The sequence below is a fragment of the Leptonychotes weddellii genome, chromosome 6 (assembly GCF_054177405.1).
Source record: "Leptonychotes weddellii isolate Sample4059 chromosome 6, ASM5417740v2, whole genome shotgun sequence".
Classification (NCBI taxonomy): domain Eukaryota; kingdom Metazoa; phylum Chordata; class Mammalia; order Carnivora; family Phocidae; genus Leptonychotes; species Leptonychotes weddellii.
In genome coordinates, this window is record NC_138374.1 from 100,649,312 (window position 1) to 100,670,014 (window position 20,703).

A 20,703-nucleotide genomic window follows, 5' to 3' on the forward strand; every position below is an offset into this window, starting at 1 on the left:
TGTTAAAAAGAAGAAGGAGGAGGAGGAGAAGAAGGAGGAGAAGAAAGAAAGGAAACAAACAAACAAACAAACAACAGGCCTCAGATAGAGTCACTGGTGCTGACCCCACATCAGGAAACAAGACTTAACATCTAACTGTAGTTTCAGCCTCTCCCAGGAAGGTAACCTTTAACCAGTACATCTGGAGTTACCTGATCAGCACTAGTGAGATAATCTGCCTTTCCCCCAAAGGAAGGTGACCTTGCCTGAAACAATCCACTGTTTGTTAGAAACTTCCTTTTTCCACTCCTGTCTGCCTATAAAAGTCTTCCATTTTGTACAGCTCCTGGGAGCTCCTTTCTTTTGCTAGATGGGATACTGCCCAATTCATGAATCACTGAAAAAGCCACTTGATCTTCAAATTTACTCAGTTGAATTTTATTTTTTAACATTGGTCATAACACACTTGAGCAAAATCTTAAAGCAAAAAGTGAATAACTGTCGACTACTTAACAAATATTGACTATATGCATCTGAGAGAAGGCACCTTAAAACAGAGCCACAGGCACTGTTATAGACCAAAGAACCGAGAAGTGAGGAAGACTGAGAAAGCATCCAGACTACAAGTTGCCTCATACAAAAAGCCATAAAGTCTGTAAACATCTCTTCCTCCACAGCAGCACAAAACACCCTTGTTGGTCATAACAGACCCAGCTGGCGTACCAGGAGAAAGGGCACCCCTCAGAGAAATCTGCACACCTGCATGACTTTATCAATACCAAGTGAGAAGAGAAATGGCTCAAGCCTCAGAAACACAGATGAAAAATGATGGACTTTAAGAGAAGAGGTTTGAGTAACCGCAGACGGAGACTGGGAACCTCTGCAATCTGCATGAGAGACCTGATAACACAAACAGCAGGTAGCACCACACCAGAATAATACCAGGGAAATGAGACAGACCAGAAGCAGGAGACAGCCAGTTCTCAGAACCAGATACAGTCCAGGGGACCAGGGTTGAAAGTTAACACGAGAGCCACAGTAACATCTGTGGAGTGAACCACACTAATCACAGGCAAAATGTACTGTACTGAAGAAGGAACACCTATCCAGGGTCGGAGAAATAACATGAATTAAACTAGCAAGAATAGGGGAGGATTTGCAAGTTGAGGAGACCTTCAGAGAGATAGTCAAAACAGGAAGAAGCAGCCTGCAGAACTGTAGACTGCTTTGCATGCTTTCTACCACAAGAGGGAGGGAAGCCAAGAATACGCCGGAGTTTGACCAAGCAGAATTGAAATTTGGGTAGAGCCTACATTGAGCAAGCCTGACTGCAGGTCACCCCCACAAGGAGAACCCTCCCTGCCCCTTACAATAATGCATTCTAATGAGAAAAGCCAAATGCAAATGAAGTTAAAAGTAACCCAGAGCATGTTACACACAGCTGATGAATTGTTGAACTCTACACCTCAAACTAATGATGTACTATATGTCGGCTAATTGAATTTAAATTAAGAGAAAAAGTAACCCATAGCAGAGCAAACAAAGTCACAAGAGGCACTGAGGGAGAATCTGTGTAGCAGAAAAGGGATGCAAACAGGAGGGAAGCATTTAAATTGTATAGAGAAAGGTTAACACCAAGTCCACATGCTTGAGAGAGCTTCTGTGTACTGTGTAAACCTGAAGGTTCTCCTCCTGGTTCAAGCACAACTGGCACCAGGATATCATACATCCTTGTCGCCACCATTGACTAGAAGAGGCGCTGGACTGGGAAATGGGAGCTCCCCCGGCCATTGTGGCCTGGGTGAGGAAATACAGCAGCTGGGTGAATTGAGCCTTCCCAGGATACATGGTAGGAAGGGAAACCAACAGTTGTATTTGCATCTTATTGGGATGGTCGTGATAAGCAGAGTGAGAGATTTTCTCTCTGCAGAAACATCCATATATGCATATCTGAATTTATGACACTGAATTTACTAGTTGTTCATGGTTAATTGCATGGTGTGCAACCAGTTCTAATATATATGTAAAATTTTGTCATTACCAAGTCCTGAGTTAAAAGAAAAAGAAGAAAAATACTCAGGAATTGTTGAATTGGCTATGCGAATCCTCAATTTTTCAGCCATCACCTTTCTTAGGCATCTCTCATCTCACACTTTCAATGGGTATAGGAACAGGGAAAGGAATGATAAATGAATTAGCCTGTACTATTTAAATTATTTTCCTCTCTCCCTGGCCCCCTCTTCCTCTCCAAGCTAAATGGTTGAATTTGGGTAATTTAAAGCATTTACGATGTAACTCCACCATATAATGCAAGCACTATCCCCAACAGTATGAAGAATCGGCTTCTCTGAACCTGCTCTTCCAGAAGCAGACAACCCTAACTCCAGGATGTGCATCCAGCCTCTGTAACAGAGTCTGCCTGGGTCACGCTTCATGCCCCAGTTCCCTCCTCACCTGGAGCCCAGCCTTGGCTGGCTCTTTCTTCCTAGGGAGCCACACTTTGTCCTTGTTCCACTGGCTGAAAAATGAGCGTCTTTTTCATCCAACTTCTGAATCAAGGTGTAGTTATCCACCTCTAACTATCACCTCTACCTATGGATTCCTGGCTCCCTGCCCCTAGATCCAATGTTGTAGATAGTGACATCATTTCAAAGTGGACAGAAGTTCATTCTTCCCCATGAGCAGCCAGCTATGTTTTAGAAACCAGCCCTACAGCTCAACTAATTCCCTCAGTGCTGCATTCAGCCACGAGGGTAGCAGGAGGCCTTCAGTAAACTGAAGTTCAATAGCAACAGACTGGAAGTCAGAGAGAGTATGAGTCTGTGGCCTCGGAAGCCCATGCAATGAACGGTTTCAGAGGATCAGCAGCTTGATCTCGTCTCTTCCCTGCTTCCTCACTGGAGCAAAAATAGAGAACAGGGCAAGATCCCTGAGTCGGTGTGACCTCTATACCTATGTCAGAGAGAGAACTGGAGAGAAATGGGAATTTAAAAAGAGCACCGTGAGAGCAAGCACCTTTTTCCTTCCATATTTCCCGAGTATCTAGCGAAGTGCTTGGCATACAGTAGACGCTCACTTAATATTTGTTGAATGACTGAATGAACAAAGGAACTAATGTAAATGCTGGGTGATTTTTTAGCTGCGCATCTACTTGTCTCAGCACCATCGGAGCTCCAACTCAGGAGGACCAACAGATCATACGTTCAAATGCAACACTTCTCCTTTCAGGCTTTCAATGCATTTATCACATCACTTAGGTGAGTCTACACATATAATTGAAATACATCACTTACAAAGCCCCACGAATGACACCAGCCACCGTGGGGCCAGTGCTGTAATTTCCAGAGACGCCTGGCTAATCTGAGTGACATGGCCTCAAGACATTTCAAATACGGAGCAGCTACCCTCATCAATCTTGCCTCCCTCCCCGCCCCCCTGCTACCCCCCACAACTGGTGAGAATCTCAGAATGTCCTCAAGGTGTTTCTAGGTCACAAGTAACCCTTGGGCTTGCAGCACATAAACTGGTCCTTGGGACTTCTTCACTGCCCTTTAGAGATTGAGCGTAATAGCCTGTGGTTCTTTTCCACAAAGCTCAGGCCTGACTTGCTCACCCGTATGGAAATGGATCCAGGTTAGTAATGAACATTTACAAAACACCTACTTGTGCAGGCCTTACACAAATCCTGGCTCATCGGGCATTACAGTCTGGTTGAGTCTCTCCTGAGACACAGCATTTCCTTTCCCTCCAGTGTAGATTATATCCAGAGCTCCTTCTAAAGACTGCTTTGTGTAAGCTATCCCATGCCCCACCCATTAAGTTTTCTACAGATAGAACCAGGTTTAAAGGAAACAGAGGAGACCTCAGGGTAAAGGCAGCCTGTGAAAGTAAAAATAAGAGGCACAATCATTCCAAAGTATCTGCTTCAGGGTGGGCATCAAAGCACACACCTCCCCAACGCCTGTCATTTTAGAACTTGGATTCTGCCCATGCCTTCCACAGCTTCTTAAAATTGGACTCTGGGAGGGGCGCCTGGGTGGCTCAGTCGTTAAGCGTCTGCCTTCGGCTCAGGTCATGATCCCGGGGTCCTGGGATCGAGCCCCGCATTGGGCTCCCTGCTCGGCGGGAAGCCTGCTTCTCCCTCTCCCACTCCCCCTGCTTGTGTTCCCTCTCTCACTGTGTCTCTCTCTTCAAATAAATAAATAAAATCTTTAAAAAAAAAAAAAAATTGGACTCTGGGAGGCAGAAGATCCCTCAGTGGTCACCCTGTCTGACCTGTGTAGCCACACCGGAATCCCCTAACATCCCTGACTGACAGTCAGACAGCCTTGTCTTGTGCATCAACTCAGAACCTTCCAAACGTGCCTGATCGTATGAACCACCAGTAGCACTTGTAAAAAGTATATAGCCCACGAACTATTCAAAGCTACACAAAATCAAAACCTGCACAGAAGGGGCCTGTGAACCCAAATCGTAACAAGCATCCCTAGTGAGTCCTACAGTTAAGCATGTTTCTTATGTGCATGTAATGCAGTGGTTCTTGACAGTAGCTGCATCTGAGAATCAGCTAGGAAGCTTTAAAAAAAAATCAATGACAGGGCTTTACCCCTAGCTATTCCTATTTAATTTGTCTGGAGTAGAGCCCAGGAGGTGTAAATGTTTAAAGCTACTAGCTGATTCTAATCTGCAGCCAGGGTTGAGAACAACCGTAATATCTTCCCAACCCGATGGTAAGCTCTTTGAATCCAGCAACCAAGGAATCTATACCTCTTAGTACCCCTTACCCAACCCCACCATCGTGTTGTACCTGCTGTAAAACACAGTCTATCACTACTAAGTTGATCTCATTTAACTAGCTTTGCTCACCCATCCAATGGGATGCAATTTCCTAACTCTGCTAAGAAGCTGAGTGCTTCCACTCAGCAAGAGGCCAGACAATAGGAGGATATGAAGTGCTACGACTTCTCACAGTTGAGTCTGTGCACACACACGCGCATGCGCACACACACTCACACATACACACACAGCCCTCCCCTACCCCAGAATAACCAGCCCAAACAATGCCAGAAGCCTCATTCCAGGGTTCTTCCCTCTTACTGCAGCCCTCTGCCAGCTCTACTCACATTGTACAGCACGGTGGTCCACCCTTCCATGGTGATGCATTGGAAGACAGTCAGCACAGCAAAAAGGATGTTATCAAACTGGGTGATCCCATCATTGGGGCCAATCCAGTCCCGGCACTCATAACCAGCTGGGCAGCCCTGCACACCACATGGGTGAGGGGGGTCAAATCCTTCCAGAATACCTGCAGACACATTTGGAGGGCAGGAGATAAACCACATGGTGTTTAGCATGATCTGGAAGGACTCCAGGAAGCCACAAACACTCAATTCTATTTCCCCCAGAAAACTGTGTCCTTCTTTCTCTCAAGCTCCCTCCCGCCTCTGGCCTCTCTCCACCTCACAGCTCACATACCACAAGCTCATCCCAGTGCTTCCCAACCTCCTCTGACCATGGAGCCTCTCCTTCCCATGGCCCTCACTTTCTGCAGGCCACATTCTCTACCCTCGCCTGAGTCCCACAGGAAATGACAGACTGGATCACACAGAACAGTCTGAGGTGAAGGCAGAATCTTACTGAGTTTCTAACTTCAGACTGTAGTATAGACTCTGAGATTTTCCTGAGTTTCTTGGGGACAATTATAAACTACAGTCCCTTCACAGTGGGTCTCAACTCCTTGTTCCTCTGGCCTAAATTCCTGGTCTTGAATAAGACAATCAATCAATCAATAAAATAAAACTCCAAAGTGGAAGGTGTCCTTTGAAGATGCTTTAAAACAACATAAACCTTATACTAAATTGGACTTCTTCAACATCTCCCTGACCCCCTTTCCTGCTAGGGTGTTCTACTCAACTTGAACAAATAAGATACAAAGAGATAAGAACCTGGGGTCTGTGAACACCACAAATCTCCCAAGCACCCTGGCAAGCCAAGCTCAGAGCTCCCTCAGCCCTTCTACACTGCCTGTGGGGCACATATCCATCTTGCTTTCTCAATAATCTATCAAAGCAGAGAAGGAGGAAGGTCACAAGATGAATCATGAGGGAAAATGTCTCCAAAGATCTAGAGAGACCCAAATCTGACTCTGGACTCCTGGATCTCCTTGGCCTGTGGGCCAAAGAAGACACTGCACAAAGAGTAGTTCTTCAGACAGGCGGTTTTTGACACGCATTCTGACAACCTTCTACCATGGGATGGGGGAGCTGGGACCTCCTGTTTGAAATCCTCTGACTGCAAACGTAAGAAGTCATTTGCTTTGCAATATCAGTGTCCAATGGGGACCTTTATTCTAGGCTGTTTGTGCCTCAAAAAGCAAACTTTGGGACAGAATATTCTCTTCCAACCAGTCTCCCAATGACCTGAAATTACTCCAGTGACCAGAGGGGAGAGGAAGGGAAGAAGTAGAAGGCAAGAAACAATGACCCTACCTGAATTGTTCGTGAAACATGCACGGTGTAACTTCCCACTGTAGAACTCCAAGCCAATGATAGCAAACATCAGGATGGCAAAGAAGAGCAGAAGACCAATTTGCAGAAGAGGCACCATGGCCTTCATGATGGACTTCAGCACAATCTGCAGGCCTAGAAGGAAAGGAAGAGAATGACAAATGGAGCCTCCCTGGGCACCATTTGATACAGCAGGCTCCCTTTACCTTCTCCTAAGAGGAGAAGGACAAGTCTTTGAGGGAAAAGAACCATTGGTCCCGAGGTGATGAAGAATATTTGCAAAGGGACAACCAGAACAAGTCAAGCCAAAGACTGCCATCACTACTACCCCTGGAATCAATCTCATGCTCCTTCTCACTATTCTCTGATCATTCACATGCCTATTACTCCTTCTTTTTTTTGTTTCATCCATGTTGCCTTCTGCTTATCTTTTACAAACTTATGTGAACGTGCTTCTTTCCTAAAGGAAATTAAGCCTGGCCCTGCTAGGTTCTAAGTCCTATGAGAGCAAGGACAGAGTTTACCTCCCCCACTACTATATCAGAATTGTATTTTTGAAGAATTTTAATGTCAGGAAAATCAAATGCTTCCGTGACAGGGTCCAAAAGTATACACCAAGTATGATCAAATTATATTAAAACACACAGGAAAAAATGCATAAAAATATAGGATAATGAGTGTTTTTCCTTTTCATTTTATAACATTTTTTTTTACTTTGCAAAGATTCTACAAAGATCTTTCATTATCTTTAAAATCTGAAAAAAAAGTTGCTAGATTTTAAAGTAAAATGTTATGCCAGATTGCTGCATCCCCACTCTTTATTACCACTGGAGAAATTGTTTCTTGTTTATCCCAAATTCCTTTGGCCCCAGATCCTGCAGGGACACATCAGTAAAGCTACAGCAGAGGAGAAAGAAGAAAGGCAGGTGCTCACTAGGTATGCCTGACACGAGCTTCAGGGGTCTCAGGACACGCACAGCCCGGAGGGTCCTCAGGTCCACATGTGTGTTGAAGTGGGTTCCTGCTGTGGCCAGGATGCTGCAGATGGAGACACAGAAGGTCAAGGTTACCGCAGTCTGGCTTTCTCCCCCTGTTCCAAGGGGGAAGCCGGGTTGAAGAAGGCTCAGCCTGGAAAGCACACAGAGCTGATGCCAGTTGCATGTGGGAGCACCTGAGCTTGGGCGAGTCATCGGTGGTTCTGATTGGAATTAAATTTAGCCGTATCTGGGTTTCACTTTGCAAAGAAGGAAAACTTACCATCACACCAGAATCCTAGTTCCAAACCATGAGTAGAATACCAGCTCCCCAGCATCGGTCCCATTCCTGCCTCCAAACCTTGGTCCCTACTCTCCTCGCTATTTCTCACCAACCTCCTTTCCCTCTTTCCAACCTACCAAGGCCCCTGGATTTTGTATTTCAGAATTTTCTTAGATTCCCCTGTCTCCTAACTCCTTTAGGGAATTTCTCTGGGTCAGGTGCAGTAAAGGAGTAACTCATTCTTCCCCACCTTGGCACTTAAGAGTTTTTACCAAACAAATCAATCACACTGATGCATATAAATTAGGGAATAACTTCACTGGTCCACATACAGCACTTTTATAATTGCTCCAAATCACTGTATAACTTGGATTTTGTTTCTTTGCTTCCATTTTTCCACTTCCACTTCCACAGACACACACACACACACACACACACAAACCCCCCAAAATCCGTAACAATCCTATTAGATTGTGTACACCAAGTACCTTGTCTTCAGGAGACAATTTATTTCATAGAATCCCATGACACTGCAGGTACTGCGGATAGTCAATGATACTTAAGGATTAATGGAAAACACAGCAGATGACCAAGAGCCAGCAGAGCTGGGATTCAGTTGTGACTCAAGCACTTGAGAACTGAGTGATCTGAGGCAAGTTACACACTCCAGCAGCCTCACTACCCTCAGCTACAAAATGGGGGGAGTACCAGGACCTTGCTATAAAAATAAAATGACATGGTACTGAATATTAGGAGTATTCTAGAAGTTATAATGTGCAAACTAGATAATACATCCAACACAAATATTAATAGTACAGTTTTTGCAACTTTGTCTAATGTTAGTCTTCCTTCTGTGGAACAGTACTTGAACTCCCTCATAACCTCTCCATGAGAATTTCAGCTATCTGGAGCCACTGGTGAGTGAGTCATTCAGAAAACCAAGTTTTCTATATAGTCAAAGGGTGGTGGGAATAGTTTATGTCATTTAATTATTTTGGAGGAAACATTTCCTTCAATACTTGAAATCGAACTTGAATGAAAGGTCTGTGCTATATACCTCTAGAAAGCAGATATAGGATCAATAGGTACAAATTGCACAGATCCAGGACATGAGAATCATGAGCAGGGCTGGCCAAGAACAAGGTGGACTGTTTCATGGGGTAGGTCCACTTCGCAACATTAAACATACTCAGCCACAGACTGTAGAACTATCTATCAGGAAGTTAAAAGTGTTCCAACATGGGTTGAAGGTTATCTAAATAACCAGTAGAGATTTCTCCAACTTTAAGACTCTATAATTCTATGTTAACCCAACCTCAAAATAAGAACCAGAAAGAAACCCTACTCTCATAAAGAGTCTCAGGACCCAGGCAAGCTGGTTCTCAGGTCTCCCTCTATCTCTCCTGATCCAAACTTCCACACTGTCTCTGAAAATGGGGGATGTCGACAAGCAGGGTCTCTGATGCTACTTTTGACTCTATCTGCCAAAACCAAAGAGAGAAATTAGGGAGGGGAGCGATATCATTTCCAATAAGTAGGGAAAACCTGAAGAGAAAAGAGAGCAAGGAGAAATGTGGAAAATAGGACTGAAAAATAAAACAGACAAAGAAACAAATAAAGGAAAGCAGAGAAAGAGAAAGCTCAAGGATACTAGAACTAGAACCCCAGGAAAATGGGGTCACTGTTCTGCTGAATCTGCTAACAGGGAAAGAAGCACTGTATTCTCAGTCTTCTGAGGTGCAGTGCCCATGGGAGATGCCTTTCCCTCCGGTTCGTGCTGTCTTACACACACACACGGTGGGGAGACTCTGCCCTGTTCAGAAATCAGAGTTCTGTTTCCTAGGATACCCAGATACACATGAGATGCTCTTTCAAGTCCTAAAAAAGAGCTATTGAAAAGGAAAATCCTTCCCAAACCTGAGTTGAAGGAGGGATATTTCAGAACATGGAGGTAGGGTCCAAAAGACAAAATTGAAATGCAAGAAGGCACAAGTGTACAGAGAAAGAAAAATGGTTGAGGGGAAAAAGAATGAGAGGACAGGGAAGCAAATGGTGAAAGGAAACATGGAGATGAAAACCGGAAAGAAGTAAGAAATAAGAGCTGGTGGAGAAGCAAATGTGAGAGAAATAAGAATTCTCATGTGGGAAAGAGAACAAAAGTGAAGCCAATTTGAAGGAGAGAAGCAAAAATATGGCACTTGTGGCTGGGGCCACAAGACATGTCCATCCTCTTTTCACCAACCTGTCCCCCAAGTTAACCAAGCTGCCTCAAACTTCAGCCAGGACCACGCCCCCTGGGGCCCCATGCTCCCCTAGCCCTCAGAACTTTCTTTTCCTTCATCCCATGCAGAATATCCCATGTATATCCCTAGTGTTCACATCATGTTTGAGGACAGGAGGTCCCATCCACTTGCTAGAAGCAGGGACAGTGTATTCTTCGGGGGGAAGGATAATGGAGGGAACGGGCCCTGCTGTGTGCCCCCATAAAATTCTGTGCCCACTGCCATCCCTGCCCTGCCCACATCTTGGAGGAATTCTGTTTTCTCTGGTTTCTCCTCTGTCTCTCCCACAAGATCCGGAACACCTCAAGCAGAGATGCCGTCTTCCCCATCTCTACATCCCCCACACCTAGCCCAGGCTCTGGCAAGTAAAAGGTGCCCGGTAAATGCTTGGTGGATCGAACTGCACTGAGGAAAGTAGTCAATGTGTTGAAGCAGGAATCAAATGGACAGAAATATCACAGAAACCCTAGAATTTACCAATGGAAAGGGCAGGTGGCACCACCGGATACTACTCAAACACACACCTGTTTGAGCGCACAGGAGCGTACTAGAAATCTGTCCTCAAACATTTTAGAGTCTAATGAGCTTCTAATATCGTATAGGACTCCTGCTCTCAAGCAGATCCCATAGGACGGGATCTGCTCTGTCTTCAGCAGGAGAGTTAAGAGGGAGGAAGGGAAGGAAGAAGCCTCCAAATGTGAAGACTTGCCCTTTAGCAAAGCCTCAGTACTGAAGTCTGTAGAGCTCAGCAAAACTCTGGGCCTCACACAGAGCAGGCCTGATGCGGGAGTCTCAAGGCCAAGTGCACAGCAGGAAAAGGCCCAGGCCCTCACTCTAGCAAAAGCAGACAGACAGAGAAATGAAATAATTATAATTCACAATGAAGAATGTCTTAAGAGGGATGCTTACAAAGCGCTCCGAGAATGGGACACACTGCAGGATCACCTATGGGGCTTACTATCTGCTAGCATTTTCACCTAAGTTATTTCATTAAATCCTCAAATATATCCTGATATTACGACTGTTTCCATTTCATAGGAGAGGAAATCGGTACTTAGAAACAATTAAACTGCTAATACACGTCCAGAGCATGTATTAAAGTCCTTCCTCTTCTGGTATCGAAGTCCAGCCTTTCCCCAGTCTGCCAGCATGCCGTGCAGTCTTTTCTAGCACAGCACAGCTCCACTGGTCCTCAGCCCAGTGTGCTGCCAAAAATACCAAGGTCACAGTGTTTAGTCTCCCAACAAGCCAGTGAGCTTGGTTCCCTTGATCCTCAAGCCACAAATCACTAAGTCCCACAGACTTGCCACTGACAGCTCTCCAGACCAGCAGGTTGGAGGCTCCTTACACCTGAGGTCACAGCTGATGTAATATCTACATGTGCGCACGCGCGCACACACACACACACACACGGAGAGACACGCATGCCACAGGATCAGAGTGAGGCCACTGCGCAAAATTCCAATTCTGAGTAATAAAAGCCTGAGTTCTGCATCATCCCGTGCCCCATTTGCATATACTCTTCAGAAACAGAGGCTGTGTTTTCCAGTTCTCTTGTCCTCAAGGTGGGGAGCTCTGTACACAGAGGGTTCTTAATTACTACTTTACCCCCAGAGCGGAGGACAGACATGAACTTCTGAGCACCACCAGCAGAAACGGAGGGTTTGGTGCACTGTATATGTTCAAAACCTGTTTCCTCATGGATGTCATGGCTCATCCCTACTTCTAATACTTCTGCCCTGAGCTGTCAGCAGGTAAGAAGAGCCTAGAGGCTGATATGATCCTGAAGGTGTGGTGGGATGTCACTGCAGTGGCAGGAGATGGAAGGGATGCTCTGAGCCATCACAACCAAATGGTCTCTCCCCAAGTCAATCACCCAAAGAATTCTCCCACTCAAAGAATTCCTTTTGACCTTGGGGTTCTGTCTTAGCCTCTTCATCAACCCAAGTCTAACAGTCTCTTTTCACACTTCCATGGCTAAAAATTCCCTGAAGCATTATGCAAATATTACACCAAAATATTATCTGTTGCTTATCTGCAATTCAGATTTAACTGGGCATTTTGTATTTTTATTTGCTAAATCTGGCAACTCTATTCAAGGGATAACCAGGTAAATAGTCCCTCCTAGTTGTTGCCCTAGCCCTAAACAAACGTGTAAGTTCTCTTTTGAAGAAGAGACACAAACCAGGATCCCCTGCCCTTAGGCCCAGGAGTCCCTCCTGAGCTCCAAAAAGTATCTCTTTGCTTCTGCCCATATAAATCCCAAGGGAGAAACTCATTAGCATTCAAAAGGCAAGTTATTCATTAGCATCTGTGCAAAAGGGCTGATTAACAGGAGCAAAGGGTGTTAGGTGTTTAACCAGCCCATATTACAGGAGACCAAGAGGAGACAGGGAGGGACCTAATTCAAGTTGGATTCCCTACACAGATTTGAGCCAGGATATCATTTCCATGGGTAATCCAAAATGAGTTGTTGTGTCCACTTATAAGTGTTTCAAAGGTGGTTGGTTCCTTCTTCTCTTCTACTATTTTACCTCCAATGAGGCACCAAAGTCTAACATATCCTTCCTTCAACACATCTCTTGGATTCACCTCTTATTCTCCAGCTTCCTTCTTGCCTTGGAATGCCCACCCCCTTGCCTTCTCTCCCTGCCTAAATAATACGATCCAGACTTCAGAGCCAGATGGCATCCTACCTCCTCCGTGGAAAAGATCTACAGTCAAAAGAAACTTGAACTAAGATGATAAGGAAGTGGTAAAGCACATACTCTCCCGTCATACTGGCTGGTTTCAAATGTCAGTTCCCTCACTCACACTAGCTGTCTGGCCTTACGCAATCCCTCCCCGAGCTATAGTGTTCTTATCTGTAAAATGGGGACAATACCTTCCTTAGAGGGTCATGTGGGGATTTTAAAAGATAAGATGCTTATAAACTTCTTCACATAGTGCTGACTTTGAAAAGATATCAAGAGCTCACAGAAAGGGATATTGGAAGACCAGGCTGGAAAAACAGGAAAGTAGAAATCTTGGTGTGGTAGGCTGAATAACAGATTCAAAGAGATCCAGTTCCTAATCCTGGGAACCTGTGAATGTTACCTGATATGGCAAAATTGACTTTGCAGATGTGATTAAGGATTTTGAGATGGGGAGATTTTTCTGGATTATCTGCGTGGGCCCTGAATGCAATCACGAGTGCCTCATAAGAGGGAGGCACAGGAAGATTTGGCTAGAAAGAAGGCAATGTGATGACTGAAGCAAGGTGCTATGCTGCTGGCTTTGAAGATGGAGGAAGGATGCAAGGAATACAGCTCTAGAAGCAAGGAAAGGCAAAGAAATGCCTTCCCCGTCCTAAAGCCTCAGGTGAGAGCACAGACCTGCTGATAACCGATGCAGCCCAGGGAAACTAATTTTGGAGTTTTGACTCTAGAACTGTAGAGAAGGAATTTGCTTTAAGCCACCAAGTTTGCAGCAATTTGTTACAGCAGGAATAATACAGCTGGCAAAGGTCAGAGATTCCAAAAAATCTGATTCTTAGGCCACTGTGGCTATTGCTAGACGTATCATCGCCAGCTGTGCTAATATCATAGCATTGATAGCTTAAAAGTCATGGTGGAAAAAGCATGTGGTGGAGCTTAAGTCACACGTTCCCTTACACTTCATCTGGCTGCACTGGGACGGTCCTCTAGCATTTCCCAAGTGGGCAAGACCCCCACCAAGCGCACACACAATAAAAGATTCTCCCAAAAGGGAGATTGGAGGCCACTGGGGAAGTTGGACATGGAATAGCTAAAAACACAACAATGTCTACTAAGCCTGACTCCTAGAATGTACTTAGGAAATAGGTGTCATGGAGGAAGATGAGAAAGAACAAATCTGGGTTTTTGTTTGTTTTTTTAGTCTCTAAAATAAAAGGATCAGATAGACGGACTTCTCAGATCCCTCCTGGCTCTAAGACTCCAAGCCAAAACCTGTCCAGATGATGCTACACTTGTCCAGCTCATGCCATTTCCCCTTTCTCTGAATATCTTGAAAAGTGCATGACATTTAACATCTGACTGCGTACAGTTCTTATGTCTTAGAACTAAAATCTGACTGTTAATGATAATTAGCTGGAACCTTGTAACTCAGTTCAAAGCCAGCTCCTCAATGGCAGAAAGTGCCTTTCACATTTCTGTCTATGGCCCCTTCCCTAACAATATGCAACAGTAATGCCCAAGAAATACCCTTGACTCAGGGATAAAGGGGTGTTAATAGATCCCCACTGGGGCGGATCGGATGAACTTGTCCATGGAGCTGCAAATGAGCCCATTGGCACCTATACAATTAGATATCCCAAACTGAAGGAGATTTAACCACATGTGCAAATAATGATGATCTATCAAAAATCTACTGAATTACACCTAACGTTTGGCTCTCCATTTCTTTTAAATAAATTACTGAAAGTATAATTTGATTTGGGAATCAGTTTCTAAAGATTTTACTTCATTTTATCAAAAACAAAAAAATAGTTCCTGTGTATTAAATTGTTCAATGGAGACAACCTCCCCTCAAAATTCAATTTGACCAAAATACACCTGAGGGAAAAGGATGAGGCTGAGAGACGGAAAATAGGTGTTTGGGTACTGGCCCAGTACCCAGTCTCTGCAAGCTGCCCCCTTTTCCTCTCCAGACCCTATGTTAGGGCCCTTTGATACCATTCAGGCTTAGCTCAATCCCAGAACCCAGAACCCAGAACCCATCTACAGTGTGCTAATAATTACTGAAGTAGGCACTGGCATTACAATGGAGAATAGGATGAGATGGTGGCTGTCCTCATGAAACTTAATGAAAAAGACATTACACAGATCACAATTATAGTAAGCAGAAGGTCAGGAAAGGAAGGCTTTCCTGTGGAAATGGCATATGAGCTCAAAGGTGAAGTATGAGTAGGCTAGAGGAAACAACGTGGGAAGAGCATCCCAGATGCAGGAACAGACATGCATAGAAGGGACAGAGGCAGAAAGGAGATTGGTATACTTGAACAATTCAAACAAAGGCTGGTGTTGTCTGGAACTTAGGGAAATCCAGGAAGTATGGAAAGCAGAGAGGCTGGAGAGTGTGGAAAATATCAAATAAAGAAAACTTCACAGACATGTTAGAGATTGGACCAAGCCTGGCAGTGCTCAAAATCCAGGCTTACACTTGGTAATGAAACATCAGGTTACCCACACTGCTACTGTGAGCTCCAAAGAAGTTCCCTGATTGAACCATTGGTCTCTTAGCTTCTCCCCAAGCCCAGCCTGAGCTGCTATAAATATGTGTCTACCTTGGTCACTGTACCTGAATTAGTCCTGACTTCTATTCCCCTAGGCCCCTCCTGGGACAGCTGCTCCCACCTGCCTCCTCCACAGTAATCCTTCCTGATAACAGAGATATCCTATAGTCATGCTGGGTCTCTCTCCAGCCCAGAGACTGAATCTAGATTATCCTAAGCAAATCATCCATTGTCCTATTCTGAATAGTGACTGGTTTAGGAATGAACAGCTCATAGAACTCAGGCCTTTGAGTTTAAGGGAAAATATGCTGTGTTGCTTCAATTCACCCATGTTCAAAACAAAAGTAAAAGCATATAAAGCAATGATTTTCAAACCTTTTTTGAACATACCTGCAGTACAAAATATATTTTACATCACAAGCCAGGATGAATATATGTATGTATGTATGTATGTATGTGTATGCATGCGTGTGTGTGTGTGTGTAAAATTACGTAGTGCCTCATAAAATAATATTCTATGTGTGATAGATTTTCTTTCAATTCTTCCTTGCTATCTTTTGTTTCATGCTGGTCGCAACCAATTAAGTTGATGTCATGACTCTCTAATGGGGTTGACCTACAGTTTGAAAAACCCAGATGTAAAGACTAGCTAATACACACGCTCACTCTAAGGAGACTGTTCTAAAGAGGACAAGATAGACCAACATGAACTGCTGCTTTAATAGCACCATGTGGTTTCTTGGTGTTTTCCCAGAATGATGAAACAGTTTGCCCTGAAAAGTTTTACTGTGTTTTTCCAAGAACTGCAGACACAGCAGTCTAGGAGAGACCCTGTTCCCTCCTCTGTTACCAGAAATAGTAACAGCATCTTGCTGCCTTTCGGAATGGGTAGTCTTATAGAAAGACCACCCCCTCCAAAACTGTCACGAGGCAGCTATTCCGGGGGTTTGGTTGGTTAGTTGGTTGGGCTGTTATTTATTTATTTAGGCTTGGGTCCAAGTTGATTTATGACCAAAATGGAGCATAAACTTTCTTCTAAGATTCAGCCTAGGAAGAAGTCATAATATTTCTTGGGAGAATGAGGACAGTAGGGTCAAACTGTCCCTTTTCAAAAGAGAAGGTCTGTGCCATTTCCAGAAAGGACAAGTGGTTCTGTATTTAACAAAGGTAAGGCTACCCTTTCTGGAATTTAAAATGGGGCTCCTAATTAAATTTCCCAAGACTCTCTGAGGCTATGAAGTGGTCCCCAAATATGCTTTTTGATGAACAGAAAAATCATGGCCTAAAAATCCTCTCTTTCCTTTCCCACTAAAAGAAAGTTCAACAATCAAACCATGTCATGCCAAGGAGAGGAGTTTGTATTAACATTTGAGACCAGATAATTCTTTGTTGTAGGGAGCTATTCTGTGCATTGTAGGATGTTTAACAGCATCCCCCACTTCTACCCACTAGGTGCCAGTAGCAAGCCCTCTTCCAACCCCCCTCCCCTCCGGTTGTGACAACCAAAAATGTCTCTAGACATTGTGATGTGGCCTGGAGGGGGGGGGCACATCACGGGTTGGGGACCACTACTGACGGAGAATCTCTCAGATAGTGATTCCTTCGAACTGAGCAGTAGCCTGATTAAAGGCAATGCATGTGTTTCACAACTAGTCCTCATCCACTCTGGGAGAAGCACACACGGCCCCTCTCAGGCAGACATGAAGATGTTGCCAGGGTGACCCCCAGCTACAAGTCATAATTTTGATGAAAATGCATTGATGCCAGCATTGATAAAAATGTCCTCTGCCTTCTTCTTTAAACATCTCCTAGTGGCTACATGAAGCTTAACCACAGTGTGTCTACAAAGGAAGCTTTAATCCAAAAGTTTCCCCAAATCATGGAAGGTAAAGAACACAGTAACGTACAAAGGAGGGTTTTATTTACTTAACCTCAGTGTAATGGAGACGAAGGTCAGGTTCTTACCAATGGTCCAGGGTTTCTTCCTTGTTTTACAAGAAAGTCCCTGATGATTCATTCAGACAGAGCAAGGAGAAATGCCAAGCAATAGGTAGAAATTCTATGAATGTCATTCAGGTCCAGGTGATGATAAAGATGATGACGATGATGATGATGATGAAAAAAATGCCTCGTTGCTTCCCAGTTTACATAACCTTGTCCCATAAAGATACATTATTCTCCATTTCGTCAGTTTGAGAATTAAGGTTCAGAGAGAGAAACTGCCTAGCCCAAGATCACGGAGATAGTAAATGGTCAAACTGAGACCCAAACCCAGAAATTTAGATTCCAAATTTGGAGTGCTTTTGGTAGCTACAAAAGATAATGGCTAATAGCTAGAAATATATCCCAAAGGCACATACGTTCAACAAATGTCTTCTCTAGGACAACCACAGAGCTGCCTCTCGGCAGAGCCTTATGGTGTCCTGTGATTGCAGGATCATATGAATGTTACCAAAACTGTACTTCAGAGAGCTGGTAAAGACAGAATTGCTGGAGAGGGAAATCCCACATTATAAGAACTCGCTAATATAAATACATGTTGTTTCAGTTGTTTTTCTAGTAGTGGTGAGGAATTTCTGTTGATCTACCACCCACACACTTTCTCTCACCAGGTCTCCCTGAGGTCCAGGGACAAGCACTTGTGAGATGGCTAGCCTGGGATAGAGCAGAAGCCAGCTGAGCAACAGAATGCAGCTAATTATCTACATAGGGACCAAGCCCCTAATGCTGGCCTCATGAGAAGGCTTCACTAGTGACCTCCGTATCACATTACAGAGACCAGCGGTATAATCCCCCACTGCCCACACACAGTGGTCTCCTATTGTTTGTACTGCTACGATCTCTTCCTCCAAGAACAACACTCTCCCTCTACTATTCTTTTCAAAAACCGCAATGCTCTTATATGCCATTGCTGGCCAGTTAATTTTCTCCCCGGGGATGTTTGGACAGAGGACCAGAGTTTGGCCAATCTCTCCTGAAGCAGCTAAAGCCCTAAAATGATAGGCTTCAGGAGCTGTCATTGTTCTCAGAGAACAAAGCTGGCTGTAGTAAGAGAGAAGAATAAAGCTGATCCTGGAGGTAAGAGGAATGAAAAAAGGAAAGAATTCCTCTGGAGCTAGCACCCTGATCCTGCAGTTCCTGAGGCCCAACTACTTCCTGACATTTCTGCAAATTGGTGGTTCCATGAGACACGTCTTCCTTGAAAAGCCCTCCTTGCTTAAATGACTCCAAGTTTGGTGTCTGTCTCTCACAATGACCCACTCACCTATTCTGTCTAGATAATATCATCTGGATAAGAAACCAAAGTGAAAGTTGACATAACTGGCCTGGCCAGACAAGAGCTAAGTAAGATACATGAAAAACAAGGAAAAACTCAGAACCATGCCCCTGGCATGGAGCCAATACACCAATTAGAGAATGTGAAAGCTTTTTTTTTCTTGATGTCACCTTAGCAAGTGGCTTAAATCTTAAGATACTGAAACATTGCTTCCTCTTCAGCTTTGGAAAGACTAAAAAATTATACATATTCAAGACCCTGGGGAGAGCCAGAGTCCTCTTTGTCAAGATGTCAAATGTGGATGAGTGCAGGTTAACACTAGATGGTGGGTTGACTGAAGGGATACTCAAAGTAGGAGGAAAAGAAAAACCTAAGTAATAAAACTCTACTGTCTCATACTGTATTGGGGTAGGAGATTTTTTTCTTTCTTTCTTTTTTTTTGGATGTCTGAGGAATACCTAGCTAAAAGAATCTGAGTTTATAAAACCTTTCAAATCAACGACTCTTCCAGAAAAATCATGGATCCATAAATTTTAGAGAAAACACATTTGTCCATTGTTCCACTTTCCTAGTTCAGCCTACAATGCCTAAGAGATTGATTTGCATGGCAGGCATATGCCATCTGTCTTCTAGGATGACAAGTATTAAAAAAAAAATACCCAGATAATTTCCCATACTTGCAGAGCAGACAAACCTACAATTACAGTGCATGATGAAGAGGCAGCCATAAAGCTGTTATAAAATATCAACTGTCTGTAGAGCCCCCAAATGAACTAGAGCTATTTGTCAGAGAAAACAAAGTGCTTTATATTTTTTAGAGTCATTAAACCAAAATTCCTTCTAGTACTTCTGAGTCATATCACATCCCATATCGCCTATTTGGAATACAATAAAATACAAGCAATTTTAATAATTAAAAAGAATTGCGCCTATATACAGGAACTCTTTAATTGTTACCCAAATCTATTTGATAGAGATATGTAAGCACAAAGTAAGTGGTTTTAATTGTACTTTCACTGTGAATAAATAAAATGCTGAATTGCTGGAAGAATCAAGAGGTTACTCCTCTCCCAGCTGAAGAGCTAAGAGGCATGGCCATTTTCTCAGAAAGGAATTTAAAAGAGCACCTTTTTTCTATTTATAAGGAACAATGGAGTGTGTTTATTAATAATGGAGTCTAGACCAAGGGACTGCTGCCCCATGTAGAAGTGCTGGCCCCCAGGGTCCAAGTTTAACTCAATGGCAATGATCTTTCTTTTCAGCTCTGAAGTTATTTTTACCTTGCCAGCTATGCAAATTAGCTCATGGCCTCGGAGCATAAAAGAAACCAGGCTGAGACCAGGTTAATATTTTATGAAAAAATGAAAATCCTCTAAACCACTGATCCTGGCACTGATCTTCACATACCCTATTAACTACCCTGGATAGATACTGCCATGGCAAATTTCTGTGCCAATCTAGCATCAAAAAAGGCAAGCTATAAACAATTCACAAAAGAAGAAACATAGACTATTTAGGGATTATATGAAAAAGTTCCATAGCATTATAGTCAAAGAAATTCAAATTAAAACAACACAACAGCCTGTTCCGCTGTTAAGTTGCCACCACTAGAAAGAAAGCATATTGATACTTTGCAAAGCTATTGGACATTTTGTATATCAGGTCATTGAAGATGTTCACTCTCTTTGATCCAGTAGGTTTAGGAAATTATTGTGAATCCATATTCCAAAATTAGGGCAAATACAATGTTGTTCAATGAAGGATTTTTCTGATAGCAAAAAATTTTTAAATTGCCCACAACTGAATAATAAGAAAACAAACAACCCAATTAAAAACATGAGCAAAAGAAGTAAACAGACACTTCACCAAAGAGAGATGTGGATGACAAATAAGAACCATTATTAATTCCTAAGGAAATGCAAATTAAAATCACAATAGTTACCACTACCTACGTACCTACCAGAAAGCTAAAACAGAAATGAAACTAAACAATAAAAAGTCTGATAAGATCATATGCTGGTAAGAATGTGGAGCAACTGGAACGCTCATGTATTGCTAGTGGGAATACAAAACAGTACATCCATTTTGGAGAACAGTTTTGCAGCAGCTGCTTAGAGCTAAACATACACTTGCTATATGACCCAACCA

General features: G+C 43.5%; 1 protein-coding gene across 1 annotated transcript in view; it reads right to left on the reverse strand.

Annotated features, from left to right (window-relative positions):
* CACNA1E (calcium voltage-gated channel subunit alpha1 E) overlaps nucleotides 1–20,703 on the reverse strand; it is a 290,904-nt gene that overhangs the window by 206,364 nt on the left and 63,837 nt on the right. Inside the window, exons 4-6 of the mRNA XM_081823197.1 lie at nucleotides 7,420–7,523; nucleotides 6,468–6,620; nucleotides 5,103–5,284 (exon numbers count right to left, since the gene is read on the reverse strand). Coding sequence (XP_081679323.1) covers nucleotides 5,103–5,284; nucleotides 6,468–6,620; nucleotides 7,420–7,523 — 439 coding nt within the window. The remainder of the gene's footprint in view (nucleotides 1–5,102; nucleotides 5,285–6,467; nucleotides 6,621–7,419; nucleotides 7,524–20,703) is intronic.